This window comes from Sorex fumeus, unplaced genomic scaffold, assembly GCF_029834395.1.
Source record: "Sorex fumeus unplaced genomic scaffold, SorFum_2.1 ptg000055l, whole genome shotgun sequence".
Taxonomy (NCBI): domain Eukaryota; kingdom Metazoa; phylum Chordata; class Mammalia; order Eulipotyphla; family Soricidae; genus Sorex; species Sorex fumeus.
Window position 1 is genome coordinate 2,024,499 of NW_026606112.1, and position 19,722 is coordinate 2,044,220.

Consider the following 19,722-nt stretch of genomic DNA (forward strand, 5'->3'; position numbering starts at 1 on the left):
ATTGGGGCTGTATTTTAAGAATGTGTCAATTATGAATAAATAGAGCCTGTGCCAATAATTGCCCTGAGAGGTTTTGTGAAAGGGGGGGGGGGGCGGCGAGGGAATAAACATATTCTATGTTTCTGTTTTAAAAATAAACTCCAGATAGGCACATTTTCCATTTTGTTTCCCCACTTGGTTTCACGTGAATTGTGTCTACTCCAAACAGGAAGGCGGCATTTTGGATTTTCCGAGATTAAGACCTCAGAGAAATGATGTTCCTTTTACCTTTCTTTGCGAGTGAGGCAGCTTTTTGTAACTGTAAAGGACAGCAGGAAGTGCCCTTCTACCACTCTATTAATAAATGGTTCGTTTTTCCTGTGGGTAAGATTTTATACCCAGGAGACATAGTTCAAGTGGCTGAGTGCATGCTCAGCATGGTTTGTATGCATGAGGTCCTTCTTGGTCCCGAGCACCCCATGGACCCTGGAGAACCACAAGGTATGGCCCCAAACTAAAAACCTCACCAAATCTGAATTCCCATCCACTGGATAAAATGATCCTTTCAGTAACTGTGGACTCTTGCGATGGCAGAGTTTGAAAGGAATCACCATGGTCCAATTTTAGAGACACTTTAACTCCAGGCAGTCTATGGAGCTCGGGCAGAATTTGCTTCTGTCACATGGGTGTTTTATCAGTCAGGCCATAATGCCAGCCTAGATGATATACCACAAGCCTGTGTCCTAGGCTGGGGAGTTAGGCTGCTTTGAACGAAGAGGACACAACTCATGGCCAGTTTGACCACGAACACGGGCGTACCACACCTGGGGCACAGAGTATGCTCAGTCCCATCTCATCATCAGTGGTGGAAATGAAACTTGTGTCTTTTTTATTTTTGTTTGTTTTGGAGGCACACTGGGTGATGCTCAGGGGTTACTCCTGGCTCTGCACTCCTCAGGAATCACTGCCAGGGTTGTTCAGGGAATCATATGGGATGCCAGGGAACGAACCAGGGTCAGCACATGCAAAAAAAAAATGCCCTTCCTGCTATACTATGGCTCTGGCATCTCCACTCTAGGGTGAAGAGCATGGCTCTGTCCAGGAGACAGGCAGGAAGAATGCCAGGGTGGCCTGACACCATCAAGTGAGATCACAGAATGGGACTCAGCATGCTGATGGCTGAAGGAGATAAAAGTCTGATTTCTTATCATTTTCTCTTAAATTTGGTGGTGCTAGTGGTAGTAGGGCATACACCTGATGATGCTCAATGTTTATTCCTGGCTCTGGGCTCATAGATCACTCCTGGCAAGGTTGGAGAAACTGTAATGGGTGCTGGGGATGGAATGTGGCTTAGTCGCAGGCCAGGCAAGTACCCTGCCCAATGTACTATATCTCTCCAGCCCAGAAATTGGAATTCTTAAAATACAAATACTCTAAGTCAAGCTAGATTGCAGGCCCTAGAGCAAATGCTGACCCTAGTTTCCAGGATACTGCATATGGGCAAACATTTCTGACAGGGAGTTAATGCAATCCAAAGAAGAGTCTGTGGAGTTTTCTTGAATTTTTATGTGAGTTGTGGGATGGGGACTGGATCTCCGAGAGGAGTGGAACCAGGCAACAGGGGACAAAGCACTGGCCGTGTTTCAGAGCTTGACCTCTTGCTTTGCTATGCAACTTGAACAAAGCCCCAATGCTGAGATCTCTGACAGTCCACAGTTTACTCCAACCTGGCAGGAATTTGGGTATCTGACTCTGTAATTAGTGGGTTAGGAATTTTTTTTTCTCAATTCAGAAAAAAAATGTGGCTAGGAAAATGACTGCTTCCTTGTTAACTCCAAGTCCCAACCTACCAAGAAGAAAAGGTGAGGGGTTGAAGGAGAGTACAGTGAGTAGGGGTGCTTGGCTTGCATACAGCTGACCCAGGTTCGAATCCAGCCATCCCCTATGTTCCCCTGAGCACTGCCAGAATTCTTGAATGTAGAACCAGAACTAACCCCTGAGCATTGCTGGGTGTGGTCCCCAAACCAATAAATAAATAAAAATACAAAGTTCTTAGTTAAAAATAAAAGAAAAAAAGAGAAATGCAGAATAATCTTTTAGCCATTCCAGGGTTCAGAAGGGGGACTTACATTCAACCCATACCGGCATCCATGGGAACACGCCCCTTCTATGAAAAGCAACTGGTTTAAGTTTTAAGTGGCAGCTGCATGTTAGAATCATGCTTAAGTTGCTTTTCTATTCCTCTCTCCTGCACAGAACACATGTTCTGCATTCCAACTTCAAGTGCATCCTGCCAAAGTTGGTTAGCTAGTCAGGTCAATGTTTTATCAATTGCATTTCAATTAGTGGTCAGTAGAAGCATGCAGTTTAGGCTGGTAAGTAATGTATTCCTATGAATACAAGACAACTTACTCTGCGTCATCAGACACAGGAGTTCTTGGACCGTATCTACAAGACCAAATACAAAATTAGAGAATTGGCAAGAGACAAGGTTCACACCATAACCAAGCTGGAAATAAAAGCTACTGGTGAAATACATGTGTGTGCGCCAAACCTTTTTTTTTTTTTTGCTGATTATACTGTAAGAGAAATATCTTTACACAATTAGCAACAGTCTGTTAACAGCTGAAAATGAAAAAAAAAGTGTTAGCATTTCTAAAGAATGCAAAATTGTGTTAAAATCCAGAAGAGATGTGAAAATAATCCCTCATGCTATTCACAAAGGAACAATGCATCCCATATAAGCATACAAAGGCTTCGATGCAGACCAGTGTGTTTAGAGATGGCAGTTTCGAATCAAACCTGGGTTGCCGGCATTCACACACAGTTAACTGTTTATACCTATCTTGTGGCAGTAATAGACTGTAATGGACACTCCACACACAAGCACACACTTACTGACCCTTTCCCTGATGTGTTTGTTAATGCTTTTGCACACATGACATCAAAAAAGCATTTCTGTACTTTTCTGAAAACAAACCAGAACTCCAGGCAGAACCCCAACCAGGGCCTTCCACATGCATTTGACAAAAACCACAATTCCTAGAAAACTGGCAGTCTTAATCAAAACCAGACTTGGGTGATATTCCATAGCTTTAAGAAACCACACACACACACACACACACACACACACACACACACACACACACACACACACCTTTTATGATCTTCTGATAATTCAGAATTGTAAAGTTGTATTCTCTGTGATATATGTTCTTTAAGTTTAAGTATGCACAATAAACAATCAAATTAAAAAATAAGTTAGAATATACAAGCACATTTTAAAGAATATTTTAAGCAGATTTTTAAAAAGGTAGCTCTCATAAATGACTGTTCTTTTAGCAGAAGGAAATTTTAACAGAAGGTTCTCGCTTACCTACACCCTGAAAAGCTGCTCATTCCTGCACTCTGATGGTGGACAAAGAATTATTTAAGTGAAGAAAATGTGACCTGCTTTCAGTTTCCAATAAAGTTAATTTTGGGGTTGTCAGCAAAAATTACTTGGTCCCATGTTCAGTTTCATAACAATTTATGGGGAAAACAGCAATTTTTTAAAGATCTCTTCCTATTATCTTAGAGAAACCAGAACACATGATCTACACACGAACACCCTTGGTTCATGCTTTTTAAATTCTTTTTCATTGTCAAACAGTCTGCATTTATTCTTGGCTCTTTTTGTTCACAATGAAGGCAGCTCCAGCATGCAAAGCCTGAGATCTCTGTAGAAACGGCTCAAGGGAAGATCAGGAAAGGGGCTGTGGATGGCTTTCTTTTGGCACTAACACACATTTTAAATTTCTCCAGTTTCAGAAGGTGAGGCATCCAACTTCCCCCAAATACCATGACATTAAGGCAAAAAAACCAATGGATTCATTCATATCAAGAAAGAGTGCAACAATAGTTAATTCTGAAGTGTGGATCAATGTGTCAAGGGTAATGAATAAACCTCCAGGAACAGACTTATTCAAATATGGTGCTTTCTAAATTATGCCTGGAAGGAGCAGAGAAGCTCCTCTGAACAATGGTTAACCTGGAAATAATCCATTAAGAATTGGTATGTGGTTTTATATCTCTATTTGAAATTTAAATCAATGCTTCATTAGAAAGTTTACTACCACAGACATATACCCCTAGGGGTTTTCCCAAACCACATACCCACAGATATTGGTGTTGTGTGCTTGGTCTGGCATAAATGGGTCGACAAGTATATATTCTTCCAAATCTGGCCTTGTTTTATTTGTTTGTATATCATACCAGCAGCTCAGGGGCTACTTTGTGCTTGGGGGAACTTATAGGGGATCATGAAATACTGGGTTTGAACCCACACCTTCAGCATGCCAAGCATACACACTCCTGGCCAGGAACTATCTCCTCAGCCCCAAGTCTGGTTTCTTTGCCACTTTTTGTTTCTGAGGTTCAGCGATGTGGCACTTACGATGTGTTTGAATATAAACTACTTCTTCACACATAATTAACCACACTTGACCAATATTTAGGCTAAGCAATGTAAAGTTACACTACAATTTCAGCTCATGAGGGCAGGGATTTTATTTTATTTTTTCAATTTCCCTGAATAGTGACCAGACCAGACTTGCAACAAGAATTCATTGAAGTCTTAGTGGATGTTCTGATACCAAAAGGAAAAGAACAGTGCCACCACGATGAGAACCTCTATTTACTTTAAGCCTCTAGTATAAATTTATGGATTTAAGGGAGTTCTTTCAGATGAATTGATTAGCTTTAAAAGTCACTGATTTAAGCAGATGGCCTCTGTTGTTAAAGAGAAGATAATTAGAACTTGGACTTCAAATAGCTTTCCCAGTTGTTCTTAGTGATATGAGAAGCAAAGGGAAGGTCAAGAAATCACTAATAAAAGAGATTTTTTTTAAAAAAATGAAAGGTGTACAAATAGACATTTAGGTACAAAATTGGTCAGACACATTGCAATTGGCATAAGCACTTGCCACACACAGAAATCAATTTAAACAAGTTAAAGTGTAAGTGTAGGCAGATTCAGAAAGATAAGGGAACATACCATGCACCTATCAATTGTGACTTCTAATACTAATAAAGTACATCAGGATCAATCACTAGCTGTTATATGTTTCCATATATATTTGAATGTAGAGCAGGAAAAGGTTTTACTGCTCACTGAAGGGATCCCCTGTTCCCTGGCATAGCAATTCTCACCTGCAATAACTCAATAAACATTTGTTGAAAGGGAACGAGAGTTTCTCAGGCCATTACACTAAGTCATCTGAAGTTGTCTCCTGTCGGTCCAACTAGTGATTCACTCTTATCAGCCTAGAAAGGACTTGTGCTGAATCACCAAGAGAGGGCAGAGAGAAGGGCAGGGAATTCATTGATCAGAAGCCAAGACCTCCTCTAGGACCTGGTGAGGATCTGATTGCATTGGGATTGTGGCTAGCTACTCGAACATCACGCATTAAATCTTAGATCTGAAGTGACCGATGGATAGACAGAAGCCTTGGTACCCTAGCTGTAAAATACAGGTGGAAATTCTTCCTCTCAAAGATGATGTGAGGAGTAGCTGGATGCAGTGTGACATGGACATGGAGTGGGTGGGGGGCCTGGGTACGTTAGTGGTGGTAAGGGGAGGTCACTGTGTACATCAGGACCATAAATGTCGACATCATTGAAAATACATTACCTTACCCATAATAATTAAATTTTTTTAAATAAGGTTGTGTGTGGCATCAGTAAATAGGAGAGCATCCAGTTTGTCCGGTAGGCAACCCCAAGGCCTTACATCCTACTTTATGTTTTTTCTAACTTGCTTCTTAACAGATACCCCACACATCAGGGCTCTGGAAAGAGGGTGATCATAGGGGGACAGGCTGACCAATCCTCTGTCACTTACCACTTAAACCATCTATCAACACATATTAACTGAAATCAAACCATAAGGTCCAGGATTACTATTTCCCTACTCCTTCCTTATTTTAAGTTAAGTCAGAGCCTGGACCAGAAATTTGTTTTCCACTTCTAGAAAGCAGTATTAACTATGAAATGAAAGAAAATATTAGATTTTGCAGGTGAATTATATCTTCTTTGAAATCAGAATAAAATCAAGGGGGTGAGAAAGTCTGCCCTGGATGCTGAAGGATCCAAAATGAGCTGGAAAGATCGTTTACTAGCAGTGATAGAAGAAATGGGAGCTTTCCATTTAGTCTGCCCAGAGGATGAATCGGAAAGAATGTTGAACAGTGAAAAATCCATAGCTCAACTAAAGTTTCTGTACCTGCTTACATGCAAACAAAACAAAACAAAACAAAACAAAAGACACTTTTCCTGGCAGACTGGGCTCATTTTAGTCATTCCGTTTCCACTTACATTAGCAGATGAATGGCCTTGAAGTGTCCTTGTGCTGAAATGACCTACTCACAGCACTTCACAAGGGCAGTCTGGAGAAACAACGTGCTGAGGGCATGGGCCATCTTGACTACCCTTATTGCTGAATCCTTGGCAGGTGCCACTACAACCTGGTGCTTTGCAAATGGAACCAGAAGGAACTGCTTTGGGTTTAGATCTAGAGTATCAGAGAGACCATCTTGTTTCTGTCCATTCTCTGGGGGAATCCTCAACTTCCTGTTTTTTCTGTTCACATCCCCCCCAGGCAGGAGCTGCGACCCTCCTAAGTGTCCTCCTTTAAAAAAAAAATTTTTTTTTTAAAGTGGCTGGAGTGATAGCACAGCGGGTAAGGCATTTGCCTTGCATGAAGCCAACCTGGGTTCGATTCTCAGCATCCCATATGGTCCCCAGAGCACCACCAGGAGTAAGTCCTGAGTGCACGAGCCAGAAGTAACCCCTGAGCATCTCTGGGTGTGACGCCAAAAGCAAAAAAAAAAATTTTTTTTTAAAAAGAACTCTGAAAGTTATTGATAGTTGAGTTTTAGGCTTATAATATTTCAACACCAATCCCAGCACCAGTGTCAACTTCCTCCACCAGTGTTCCCATGGTCCATTCCCACCACAATCCCCAATCCCCATCTGTCACCTTGACACGCATATTACAAAGTTTCAATGGTTGCAGCTGAGATCTCATGTTTTCAGTTTTGTTGAGTCTGTGTTTTGGGCATAGGGCTGTACCACTAACTCACTGGTATAACTGAAGCCCTGATGCCTGTTCACCATTACTTCCAGTTCTCTTCTTCCCCCTTGATTTCTTTCCTTCTCTGGTCTTTCTCCTCTCTAAACACTGGGGTCAAGGGTGACTGAGGCATTCCCTTTCATTGCAGTACATTTCCTCATCCAGTATTTCACATATTCTGTCACTGTCACTGTTACTGTCCTCTCGTTGTTCATCAATTTGCTCGAGCAGGCCCAGTAACGTCTCCATTGTGAGACTTGTTGTTACTGTGTTTGGCAGATCGAATACATCACGGGTAGCTTGCCAGGCTTGCCATGCGGGCGAAGAACTCTGCCGGGTTCTCCAAGAGGGGCAGAGGAATTGAACCCGGGTCGGTCAGGTCGGCTGCGTGCAAGGCAAACACCCTACTGCTGTGCTATCACTCCAGCCCAATTCCACATATTACAGATAGAAAATAGAGATCATTCTGTGTTTGTCTTTCTTCTTCTGGCTTACTTCACGCAACATGATAGCTTCCAGTTTCAACCAGGGTGCTGCAAATTGCATGATTTCACTTTTGAGTGTCCTATGCTCAAAGACGACACCAACTGGGACCATATTCAGTCCCGTCAGACAAAGACCACTTCCTGGGAAAGATATTTTCAGCAACGTCTCTCAGGGGCATTATGTCAAGACACAAGAAGCCAAGGCCCATGGGGGCAGAGCACACATAGGCACACGGCAGGCCTCCATCATGCAGCTGGGACTCATAGCTGAGCAAAGCTCTCTTTGGGGGGTTTCGGGATTTCTGAAAGTGAAATTTGGCCAGCACGCAGCCCCATGCAAAGGTGACAACCTCTGGAGGCTAGGGCACTGGAGCTGAGCTGGGGCTAATTATACCCCTCGAAAGTCACCTTATTCCATGCTGGATCCGGGAACAGCTGCAGGGGTGTTCTGCAGCTCAAAGCTGCTTGCGGCGCACATGACAGCCACACACAGCAGGGCTGACACACCCGGGGAGGCAAGCAAGGTGCTCACAGTGACTGGCCATGCTCCCTCGCTCTCTCAGCTTCGGGTGGCATCTCCGAATCTCTTCCAGTAACTTCTTCGTGCTCTTCCATGCTACTCCGTGGCGGCTGCTCAGATGCGGCTAAAGCCAGAGAGAAGAGCTTTACCCGCCAGGGCGGGATTTTCACCCCATGCCTGATTCTCGGGGAAGAAACCTGGCTGCTCACCATCCTCTGTCCTCCTTGAGGCCCTGCTCACCCTGCAGTCAGGGACTTCCTGGGACTCCGACACAGAAGCCAGCCACGAGCCCCTTTCGCAACAGTCATCTACACCCGAATTCACTCTTCTGCTGAGAATCAAGGGGCAGCAGTGGCGAGAGAGGAGAAAGAGTTATGGGAGGCGTTGATGCTGACAGGCTGGTAGCTGGCTGCCTCTTATTCTAGAAGCAGGTTAGTGGGGATGACCCACTTGGGTTGGCATAATGGAAGGGAAACTCCTGCCTGCCCAGACCTGAGAAAAACCAAAGAGGGCTGGCATGGCTCTTATCACCAGGCGCATTCCGTGCTGGTCAAATACTCAAGGGTAGGTCCAAGAGGCAGCTCAATGCACTCAAGCACACACTTTGCATGCAGGAGGCCTGGGTTCAATCCCTGGTACTGTATGGTCCCCTGAGCACAGCTGGGAGCAACCCAGTGCACAGAGCCAGAATAAGTTCCCTAGGACCACCAGAAGTGGACCCCCATCACTTTTACCCTCCCCCCACAAAAATAACCCCACAAAACCCTCACAGCATTCTTTCTTAGGAATTTTTCAGTCTCACTCCTCTACTCTAACTCCCCACGAGTCTCTGAAACCTGAACTCGGCTTCTCTCTCTCTCTCTCTCTCTCTCTCTCTCTCTCTCTCTCTCTCGGCTTTTTTGGGTCACACCTGGCAATGCACAGGGGTTACTCCTGGCTCATGCACTCGGGAATCACTCCTGGTGGTGCTTGGGGGACCATATGGGATGCTGGGAATCGAATCTGGGTTGGCCACATGCAAGGCAAATGTCCTACCTCCAGTCCCATTGGCTTTTTCCATTCTAAGCTTATTTAGGACAAAAGCCCCCTTTCCTCTCTGGTGCCATCACAGGCTGGATCTGAGTTCCCCCCCGGTATGGTGCACACAGCATCAAGTTTCCTTTGGACCACAGGGCAAAGCATCCTGCTGTTAATGACTTGCACGTGCTTCTCTGCCAGGGTGAGGCGGAGGCAGCAGAGTTCAGCAAAAGCACCTCTGAAAACTATATCCTTCACGGAGGGTTCCTTCCATGGGCTCCAGCAGGCTTGGAAAGCAGCAGCGCCTCTCATGCGGCTCTTAGCGGGGCAACAAATACCTGTGGTTGGTCCGTGGGTGGTGCACTGGGTCCTCCTGGAAGCTGTATGATACCTCCGACGACGGCGACTCTGAGTCAGTTTGACTCTGGCTGTCAGAGCTGATGACTTTCACCTTCTGCCTGGGCCCGGCCTTGCCAATGCTGAGCCGCTGCCATGTCTGCTGATCTATTTCTGTCACTGGTCCAAAGTGCACAAACTTCTGCCTGGGGCCGGAAGCTTTCTTATACGCCCTGGCTTTGCGGCCAGCAAGATCATCATGGAGGGCAGTTTCTGCTTTAATTTCTGGCAAGGGCTCAGGGGCACTGTTGTGTTCAACATCTCCATCCCTAGTTAGAACCGGAGATAAATTCTAAAGGTTTCTAAGGCGAAGTGGAGCCTATGAGTTGCGTGCGTGCGTGCACGTGTGTGTGTGTGTGTGTGTGTGTGTGTGTTTAAGGCACCAGACACATAAAAACTATCTGTGTAGTTAGAACAGAATGGCTTTTCCAATAATCAGGTAAATAAAGACTAATCTTGCTTGGGAAAAGAAATCTTTGGCTTCTAGAGCCATACACTCAAATGATGAGTTCCAAAATCATCTATGCTGGCATAAGAAAATGGGCACTATAAAATAATCAGATATATTTAAAAGTCAAGGTTAAGGGCCTGAGAGGTAGTTCACAGGGCTGAGTGCATGCTTTGCATGTTTGAGTTCTATCTCCTACATTATATGGGGCCTAGAGCACCATCAGGTGTGTTCCATGCCACCCATCTTCAAATAATAATCAAATAAAATTAGTGGAGGTTTTTTTTTTTTATCAAGTTTGGGGACCTGACAGATATAGCAGGTAAGGCACTAGCCTTGCACGAAGCAAACCTGGGTTCAATCCCCAGCATCCATAAGATCCTTGAGCATCTCCAGGAGTGATTCCTGAGTAAAGAGCCAGGAATAATCCCGGAGCATTTCCAGGTAATGCCTCCCCCACTTCACAAAAAATATCCCCTAAAATAAATCAAGATTAAATTCCTTATCGTAAAGCCTATCAGCATATCAGTCATTTGAATTAAAGAGGATGTTACTGTCCACATGGTCTATAAAGTTTAATAGGAATAAGTTTAACCATTTAGAAAAGACTCTGTGTTTTGAGAGTCATTTCTTTCCAGGCCTTTTTTAAACTGACAGGAAGGGAGAAGCAGTGTATGACTTCAACGTTCAGTCATTTCTCAATCAGGGGAATCCAGGGGACCACAGACACACCTCGGTTTCTCTGACATTTTCAGCCTCTCCCAAGTCTGCAAGTCGGCTTCTGTGATGGTGGACGCAGTGATAAAGCATAGAGCCTCTCGGGGAGGGTCCAGGCGGGCCTGAAGTCTGCGCCGCGCCAAGTCATCCTTGCAAAGATCTGGCACTTTCTGGAGACCCTCTGCAGCATCACTCCACCGATCCCCAGGAAAACAGTTCACCGTGGACTTGACCTCTTTTGTTTGGCCCTGGTTTCTGTCAATTTGATCCAGGCCCCCACAGCATCAGAAAAATCAGGTTGTAGAAAGGGGAACAGATAAACAGACCGTCAAAGCAGAGAAATGCAGAGGGTGAGATGATGGAAATGCAGAAAGAATGATGGAAGAGCCTGCCCCTTTCTCTACAAAAACATGGACTCAAATGGTACTTTGGTTCCTTTCATCTTGGCTACCCTCTGACACTGCAAGACAAAATTTTTCCACCAGAGGAGTCCCTGACTTCATTTAGGAAGCAAAAGCTGGGCTCTTTCTTGCTAAGACTGTTAAGAATGGCAATAAGATTTCGATGTGACAGTCATAATGCCCAATTCCCACACTAGTCAAGTCACTGTAATGAACTTTTTTTCTGGCCCAGTCCCTGAGTTCTCCTGGAATGTCTTCTCTAATGCCAGGAAATGTTAGTAATGAGCTCTGCAGAATCCAACCCTAGGATTAGTTTGGAGATAGCAGGAACCTTGTTCACATATTAAACTTCTCAATCACAAGTACTGCTGGAAGCAGGTTCAACTCAATTCTGAATGGTCTCAACATTCAAATTCCTCTCTGCTTCCTGACAACCTTCATTCAGCTCAGCTAATGAGAACTCAAAGAATATAAGAGTACAACCTGCCTCTTCACCTTCTCTGCTAATTGGTTCCTTGTGTGAAAAACTGTCCCATTTTAACTGTTTTCCAAAAAGGAGACATTTGCAGACTCATGTGGACAACAATGTAATTTGATTTTATTGTTTTCCAATTGGAAGTTGTTATTAAGGTATCGTGACTTATAGTATCACTGTCACTGTCCTCCTGTTGTTCATTGATTTGCTTGAGCAGGCCCAGTAACATTGTGAGACTTGTTACTGGATTTGGCATATTGAATATATCATGGGTAGCTTGCCAGGCTTTGCCGAGTGAGTGAGATACTCTTGGTAGCTTGCCGGGCTCTCCGAGAGGAGCGGAGGAATTGAACTCGGGTTGGCCATGTCAGTCGCGTGCAAGGCAAACGCCTTACCCGCTGTACTATCAATACTGTATTTTTTAAACTAAAGCATGGCATTTAGATGAATACATATTTCATTATACTAGAAGTCAAGTGATGACTAAATATACTTCTTTTTCAGTAGGGACCTGCTAAATAGTCCTGATTGTCCTCAGCCTAATTTTGTGGGCCTGATGGTTCTCTGGCCTCAGGATGTGGAGCTGCATGGGCATGGCAGTGAAGAAGGCACCAGGGCTCCTTGAGGTGTTGCTCAGTGATTCAGGCAGTGCTAGGGTCAAGTCTGGGAGACCTTGCACATATGAGACATGGACTCCAGACCTTCGAGCTATTTCTCTGGACCTATTGATGTTTCTTAAAATAGAAAATCTCAAGAATATACAGAAATGGGATTATTTATTGTTTTCAAATGATATAATCAATCTATATGTTACACAGAGGATTTTGGAGTCGTGGTCTAGATGACATGGTGTATTTACTATGTACTTCCTATGCAGATAGGAGGGCTACAGAATTTTCAATTGACTTTAAATCTGGGGAAAGGTATTAAGGAATGACATAACCAAAAGTCACCAAGAAATTTCTCTTGTTCCATCAGTTTTTTATGTTCTTTTGAGAGGTCATGGGCTATGTTTCTCAGTGCAGAGGCAGATGACAAAAGACAAAGGCAGTTGGAAATATCAGGTGAAAGAGAAAGGATAAAAGGAGATATAAAAGCTACTTCTTTTCTTACTAAGAGGCTAAACTCATCAGTAACACCTGGATGCTGCAAGTCTGTCCAGAAGTCTGTGTTTCAACTTGTGACAATAGATCCTTCCTACAAGGCCCTCCAAGAATGATTTGTGACAAGACTCATCATTAGGAATCTGAGTGGAGGGTATCCCGAATCTCTAACAGGATGCCACAAAGCACTATGTCGAGTTCTCTGTGCTCTAATCCCTGTTCTATGCCCAGGGATTATTATGTGTTCGGATTCTGTACTTAGTAGGAAACAAACCAAACCATGAAACCATATGCTAAATGTGCCATTGAGGTAAATGACTCTCCCCACTGTAACTATGTTAGTTGTGTAAAATTTCCATAAGATATACTTAGTACAAGAGTCTCACAACCCTCTTAGGAGATGGGCAATAGAGGAGACACGGAAGTAGCTCAACAGGTTGAGACACATGCTTTGTAAGCAGGAGGCCTGGTCTTGACCCCTAGTACCACATGGTTTCTCCCCAATCACCGGCAGAAGCAACCTCCAAGATCTGGACTAGTAATAGCTCCAGAGCACCAATAGGATATGGCCCCCAAACAAAATAAAAAGTTGCCAGTTAACTAACGCATATTGGAATTTTAGCATTGAGAGGGGGGAAAACTAAGAATGATTAACTCTGTACAATGGAATTTAGCAAATAGACACGTTGTGGAATCATATACAAATCATTGAGGGTAAAAATTACTGCCAAATCTCATTTCACTACCTTTCCTTTCCCAAATCAAGCGGGTAAAAGAGTTGGGAGAATGAAAAATCATTTAAAACCAATTCCCATGATAGAATCAATAGAAATGAATTATATTTTATGTCTGAATTTTTTAAAATGAGAACCATCCACCATCAAAACTCTATTTGATCTTGTCAGTGGGAGGAAAGGAGCAAGTCCTCCCTTTTCTCTATTAAAACATCTAAAAGGAGCTACTAAGAAAAAAGAGCATTAGCTAAGGAGTAAATATGTTTCCTACAAGAGGACTGGAGTAGCTCTGAGAGTGTATATTTGTGCCAATAATGTCAACCGATGCCAACAGTACCCACATGTAGAGATGTGCTCAAATACAGCCCATCTGTACAGTGAAGCTCAGTATTAATTTCAAGAATTCAGCCCAATCTTGGATATAGCCATTCTCCCCTCCACCATCTATACTTAATGAAGATTGGGCATTTGGAGTTGTACCTCAAAATCACCACTATTAGTGACAATGTGTAATTGTGGCAGCAAAGAAAAAAGGATGGGCTTGCTACCATACAAATCACATTTGCTTAGTTATATTTTTTTCTCTCTTTCTACAAACACACACACACACACACCTTTTATATTCTAGACTTTCCTCTCCTGTGCTTCCCACTGAATGGTGTCTGGAACCATCTGGTTTCTCTGCCTCTTGCTTTGGGTAGGGGCCATAGAGGAGTTGGCTCAGAGGCACGGCTGGCTTGGTCTGGTTCATTCTTGCTCTCCTTGCAGCAAAGTCATCTTTCTCAAGATCAGGCAGTCGACATGCAACTTCATCTTCTGACTCCGAATCTCTGCCATGTTGGTAGGTCAGGAAAGGGTTTTCTTTGCGAAGGATAATATCCCGCACTGTTTCTTCCTTATCACTTGGGTGCTTTTGACTGACAGAGCAAAATTCAATGGCACTCCACAAGTGAGAAGACCACAACACTTCTTTTATCCCTTTCTCCAGACAGACCACTGTGAGTTAGTGAAAGGGCTTCTCGCCACTCGGAGTTAGTGAAAGGGCTTCTCAGTCTTGTTAGTGGACGTAATACCCATCCAGAGTTGCCAGCCTTGTTAGGATGGGCTTTCAAACCTTGAATTTAGTCAGCAACTTGCCACACTAAGAATTTATCTCATTTATGAAGCACCATCAGCAAGAAAGGCAGGGTCCTAAATGGCTCCACAATGTAAGATTTTGACAATTCAAATCCTTTTCATAAAACTGGGAAAAGTTGGAAACATCTCATTGTTCTTTTTATTTATTTTTTTTCTGAAGACATTAGTCGTGCACCCAATTACTCATACACCCAATGCACACAATTTGTTTTGACTGACAGGGAAAAACTTGGAGCCTGTGTTCAAACTGAGCTGGAGGAAGCTAATGAAAGTCACAGCATATTTAGAATGAGGACTAGTTTGCAACGTGTAAGGAAAAGTTTTCTGCAGGGTTAAGCTAACCTGAAATACTGGGAACTATGTACAATCATTCACAGGGTAGACACAAGGCTTGAAATCTTATTGGGCAGCCCAGAGAGACAGCACAGCGGGAAGGCTCTTGCCTTGCATCCCAAGAACTCTAGTTCAAATCTCCAACACTGCTTAAGGCCCTTGAACAACTCTAGGGGTCACTCCTGAGCATAGAGCCAGGAATAATCTCCTGAACACTGCTGCATACATCCTGAAAACCCAAAGAGAAAGATGACATTTTTTTTTCATTCACAGAAGAAATGGAAGGAGCTCAAAAGTTTTTTTATGAAGCAAAGTAAATCAGAAAGAAAAAGACAAACATTGGAGGACTTCATCTGTGTGTAAGTCATACAATATTTGTATCCAATAAGGATACAGAATTGCTGAACAGACAAAATAAAATTAAGATGCTAACCAATAAAGCTGACTTTACCTGGGGGCAGGAAACAAGGAAGGGAGGAACAATGTGAAAAAATGGTGGTGGGTTTTACTTATGAAACAAATGAAAAAAGACAACCCTATCCTTTGAGTTGCACCCTTGATTCCAGTCACCCGTCTACCTCACTCTCTCTCCCATCTGTCTCCTTACTGACCATGTCTGGCAAGTGCCAGCTGCTGGTGGTTGACTTTGGCCATAATGACAGTGGGAAAGGTAACACCTTTGAAGTAATGTCCTCAAAGAGACATTATTTTAAAAGGTCATTGATGATGATAAAGAAGGAGGTCAAAGTTTACTTCTCGTGTTGATAATTTTCATCCAAACACTATCCTTCAGTGTTATTAGCATCTTCTTTTTATAGGGTGGAAACAGAGGTAAGAAATTTACCCAAAGCCCAGACACTCTGGACGCAGAAATTTTGTCTTAACTAATGGTGTGTGCACTGAATAAATGACCAGCCTGGCAACAGTTTGGGAAGGAGAGTCATATCAAAAGGAGCAAAATAAAATAAGTCTCTCTCATGACTATGGAAAGAGAATGAGAAGTATTTTGGTTCCTAAACAGAAGGAGCCTGTGAGCTGTGCTTCAGATGGGACTGGGTTTGTATTGCTGGCCACAGACAGCAGCAGTGAGTCAGGATGGACCTAGGCAGAATGCTAACTAATCATACCACATAGTGCTGCCACAGCACTTCACAGTTTACAAAGCCCTTTCAAATCATCATCTCATCTCAGCTGATGAGCTTGGGAGCAAATCCCTAGTTAGACCCTCAGAAGTTCGAGAGTCGTTCTTTCTCTCTCTCTCTCTCTCTCTCTCTCTCTCTCTCTCTCTCTCTCTCTCTCTCTTTCTCTCTCTGACCTAGATCTGGGGTCCTATACTTTAATCTTCCCTAAATCAGGCAGATCTTTTGAAATAAACTACAGGCCCTGCCCTTATCCAAATGACCATGCCAATTTGCCATGTCATGTGATCTGGGAGAATCTGGGGACTTCCTCTTCAAGAGAGCCCAGCCAGGCTACAAATCACACATATTCCACCCCTGTTGGGAAGGGGTAATTTCTTTAGAAAGATCCCAAGTTTGACTGGGCTCAGTTCAAGTGATTTAATTTAGATAAAACAAAAAAGGCAAGAGTAGACTTCTTTGGCTTCTTAAAGACACTAGGTTAAAAAATGGTCACATGACAGATTTTGCAGTAATGCTTAAATTAGGTCAAATCAGAGCAACCCCAGAGGAAGAAGATAACAAATTCTGGGCTGGCGCTGCTGGCCATTAAAAAACAAATAGTTGGAAGGCAGATATGTAGGATTGATTGTGTTCACAGGTCTTTCACTTTGGAAATATTAAAATAGCTTTTTAATAACATGCTTTTCCTTTTCTCCTTGAGGGATCTTAAATGCTGGATTGTGAAACGTCAGTACATTCTGTTTTCTTTTCAGTAATCATTATCTCAGTGCAGCTTGTCTGTGCTGGACACACTCACTTGCCTGCTAACACTGCGGGCGGGGGTTATGAGGTGCTCTAGACAGAAGATTGCAGAGGGTCCTGTCAGCTGAGCACAGTGGGTTCATTAAGATTTCAGGGGGCCATCAGAAAGAACGAGAACAACTAGTGCTGGCACGGATGTGGGGAAAAAGGGACTCTCTTTCATGGTTGGTGGAAATGCTGGCTGGTCCAGCCTTTTGGGAAAACAATATGGGCATTCCTTAAAAAACTAGAAATTGAGCTTCCATATGACCCGGCAATACCACTTCTGAGAATATATCCTGAGGGTGCAAGAAAGCAGAAATGACATCTGCACCTGTATGTTCATTGCAGCACTCTTCACAATATCCAGAATCTGGAAAAAACCCGAGTGCCCGAGAACAGACGACTGGTTAAAGAAATGTTGGTCCATCTACACAATGGAATATTATGCAGCTGTTAGGAAAGATGAAGTCATGAAATTTGCTTCTAAGTGGATGGGCATGGAGAATATCATGCCAAGTGAAATAAGTCAGAAAGAGAGGGACAGACATAGAATGACTGCACTCATTTGTGGAATATAAAGTAACATACTATGAGACTGACACCCAAGTACAGTAGACACAAGGGCCAGGAATATTGCTCCATGGTTGGAAGCCTGCCTTATGAGTTGGGGGAGAAGGCAACTGGGATAGAGAAGGGATCACTAAGTCAATGATGATTGGAGGGATCGTTCGGATGGGAGATGTGTGCTGAAAGTAGATAAAGGACCAAACGTGATAGTCTCTCAGTATCTATGTTGAAAACCATAATACCCCAAAGTGGAGAGAGAATATGGGGGAAATTGTCTGCCATAGAGGCAGGGAGAGGGTTTGGAAGGAGAAAGGGAGTACTGGGGACATTAGTGGTAGAAAATGTTCACTGATGGCGGGATGGGTGTTTGATCATTGTATGACTGTAACTGTATCTCATTGTGATTCAATAAAAAAAGAAGATTTCAGGAGGCTAGAGAGATAGTGTGACAGGGCATGTGCTTAGCATGAAATTGACCCAGGTTTCACAATAATCCAAATAGTCCCTGTCTCCCTCGCCCCACCCCCACTCCCCATTGCCAAGTAATCCTTGAGCTCAGAGCCACGAGGAATTCCTGCACATATCAGGGCGTGGCCTCTAAACCAATCAAACAAAAGAGAACATTTCAGGGATAGACCCAGGCAAGCCAGATCGGCACTTCCGCTTTCCCCATCATTCATTGGTGAGTTGCTCTGGAAATTAGAACACGGCTCAGGCTTCACTTGGAGGGTATGCAGTCCTATTTCCAACCCTGCCACTTTGTTCACCCTTGTGGAGGTGATGCCAAGGAGAGACAATGGGTGGTGGGGGGGAGGCGGGGAGGGAGGGAGGAGACATTTTTGTTTCCAAGATTCTGAAACCTGGGTATTTCGGTCAGTGGAATTGTGACTTCCATGAAGGAGGAACTGACATTCTGTCTCCCCGTTTAGCTGCACAGAGGCAATCAATTTTGGTAAGTTAGTTGATCGGCTTTATGGAAAGAAACTGGCCTCTCCAGAAAAGTCTCCAAGGCCTCATGGGAATGTCTTAGGCACCACCAAATATTTCCATACTCACCCATATCCCTAGGATATCTATACCCAGAGGCATAAAAGTGGGTGCAAGCAGGTCCCAGAGCGATAGTACAATGGGTACGGAATCTGCTTTGCACGTGGCTGACCCGGGTTTGATCACCAGCTTCCCATATGGTCCCCTGAGCACTGCCAGAAGTAATTCCAGAGTGCAGAGCCGGGAGTTACCCCTGAGCATCACTGGATCTGACTCAAAAAGCAAAAAGAAAAAGTGGGTTAAGGGATGTGTCCGCTGGTGGGGGTGGGGGAAGGGGGACCTGCTCCCCCATGGGCAGTTGGCATAAGCACCCAGCAAGGAGGGATGTCTGGCTTTCGGCCACATCTGCTCTTCCTCTAAAGATTTCTAAAATGTCTATTGTTCCTCAGAGGGTTTTTCCCCCTCTGTAATTAATTACTATGTGGTTGAGAAGAGCCACAGACTAGCAGAACAGAATGAGTGGTGAGACATATGAAAACAATTAGCAAAGAAGTCCAATCACATGAAAGCTATAATTCAGTGTTGTGTGTGTTTAAGTTTACCTCTCCAAAGGGAAACACCAAGTCAAAGAATGCCAAGTCCTGTGGTATTTTGACTCAGGGGAAGTGAATCTTGGTTCTTATTTTATCCTCTTAATAACTGAAATCTTGGCTCCTTTGGCAGAGGCTTCTACTTTGGGGACGGGGATGAGGGTTCATTAAGTTAACTTATCATAAAACAGAAGACAAAGTCCTTCTATATACATTTATTTTTACTTCAGTGGAAACTAATAAATATTAACCTCTGTGCATTTATTAAGGGATCCTAGTTCTGTCCCTTGATGCTCACATACCTCTTAATATATGGGCTGATAAGAAGCTTGGGACTCTTTGGCATCTAAATGCATGTGATAGTGGGGTAACCTAAACCTTTGCACCTTTATATATACTGTGTAAAAATAATACGAGATGTTTGAGACCATGTGGAGAGGAAGAGTAACAAAATACAGTCTACAGAACCAGGTCTTTTCCCTGCCTGCCCCCCTCCAAGTCTCTCCACTCACTCAACTGGCCAAACCTAAACTTTCCCTGCCAGAAATGGACCCAAGGAAGTACCCTGGACCTTTTGTTTCACCTAAAGGTCTGATCAGGAAAATTCATCTGGGTGTCCAACACAGGAGACCTAGGGAACTGCTGTTTTTACAAGATCAGCCTAGATAATGGCATCATTTTTTACATTCTCCAGACCTGAAAAATCCTTTTCTTCTTCATGATAAGGTTTTCATTCCAGTCAAGCTACTCGCTGCCACATTAAAAGAGGGACCCCACATGGGGATAAATTTAGATGA

At 43.6% G+C, this 19,722-nt stretch overlaps 1 protein-coding gene across 21 annotated transcripts in view; it reads right to left on the reverse strand.

The window, feature by feature from the left end:
* The window catches only part of LIMCH1 (LIM and calponin homology domains 1), a 394,191-nt gene that overhangs the window by 73,595 nt on the left and 300,874 nt on the right, over positions 1-19,722 (reverse strand). For 14 of the 21 annotated variants that reach the window (XM_056125505.1, XM_056125511.1, XM_056125509.1 and 11 more), the window contains one exon: positions 2,392-2,427. The exons of the other annotated variants lie outside the window; for them this stretch is intronic. In XM_056125505.1, the coding sequence (XP_055981480.1) occupies positions 2,392-2,427 (36 nt within the window). The remainder of the gene's footprint in view (positions 1-2,391; positions 2,428-19,722) is intronic. 21 annotated transcript variants of the gene reach the window in all.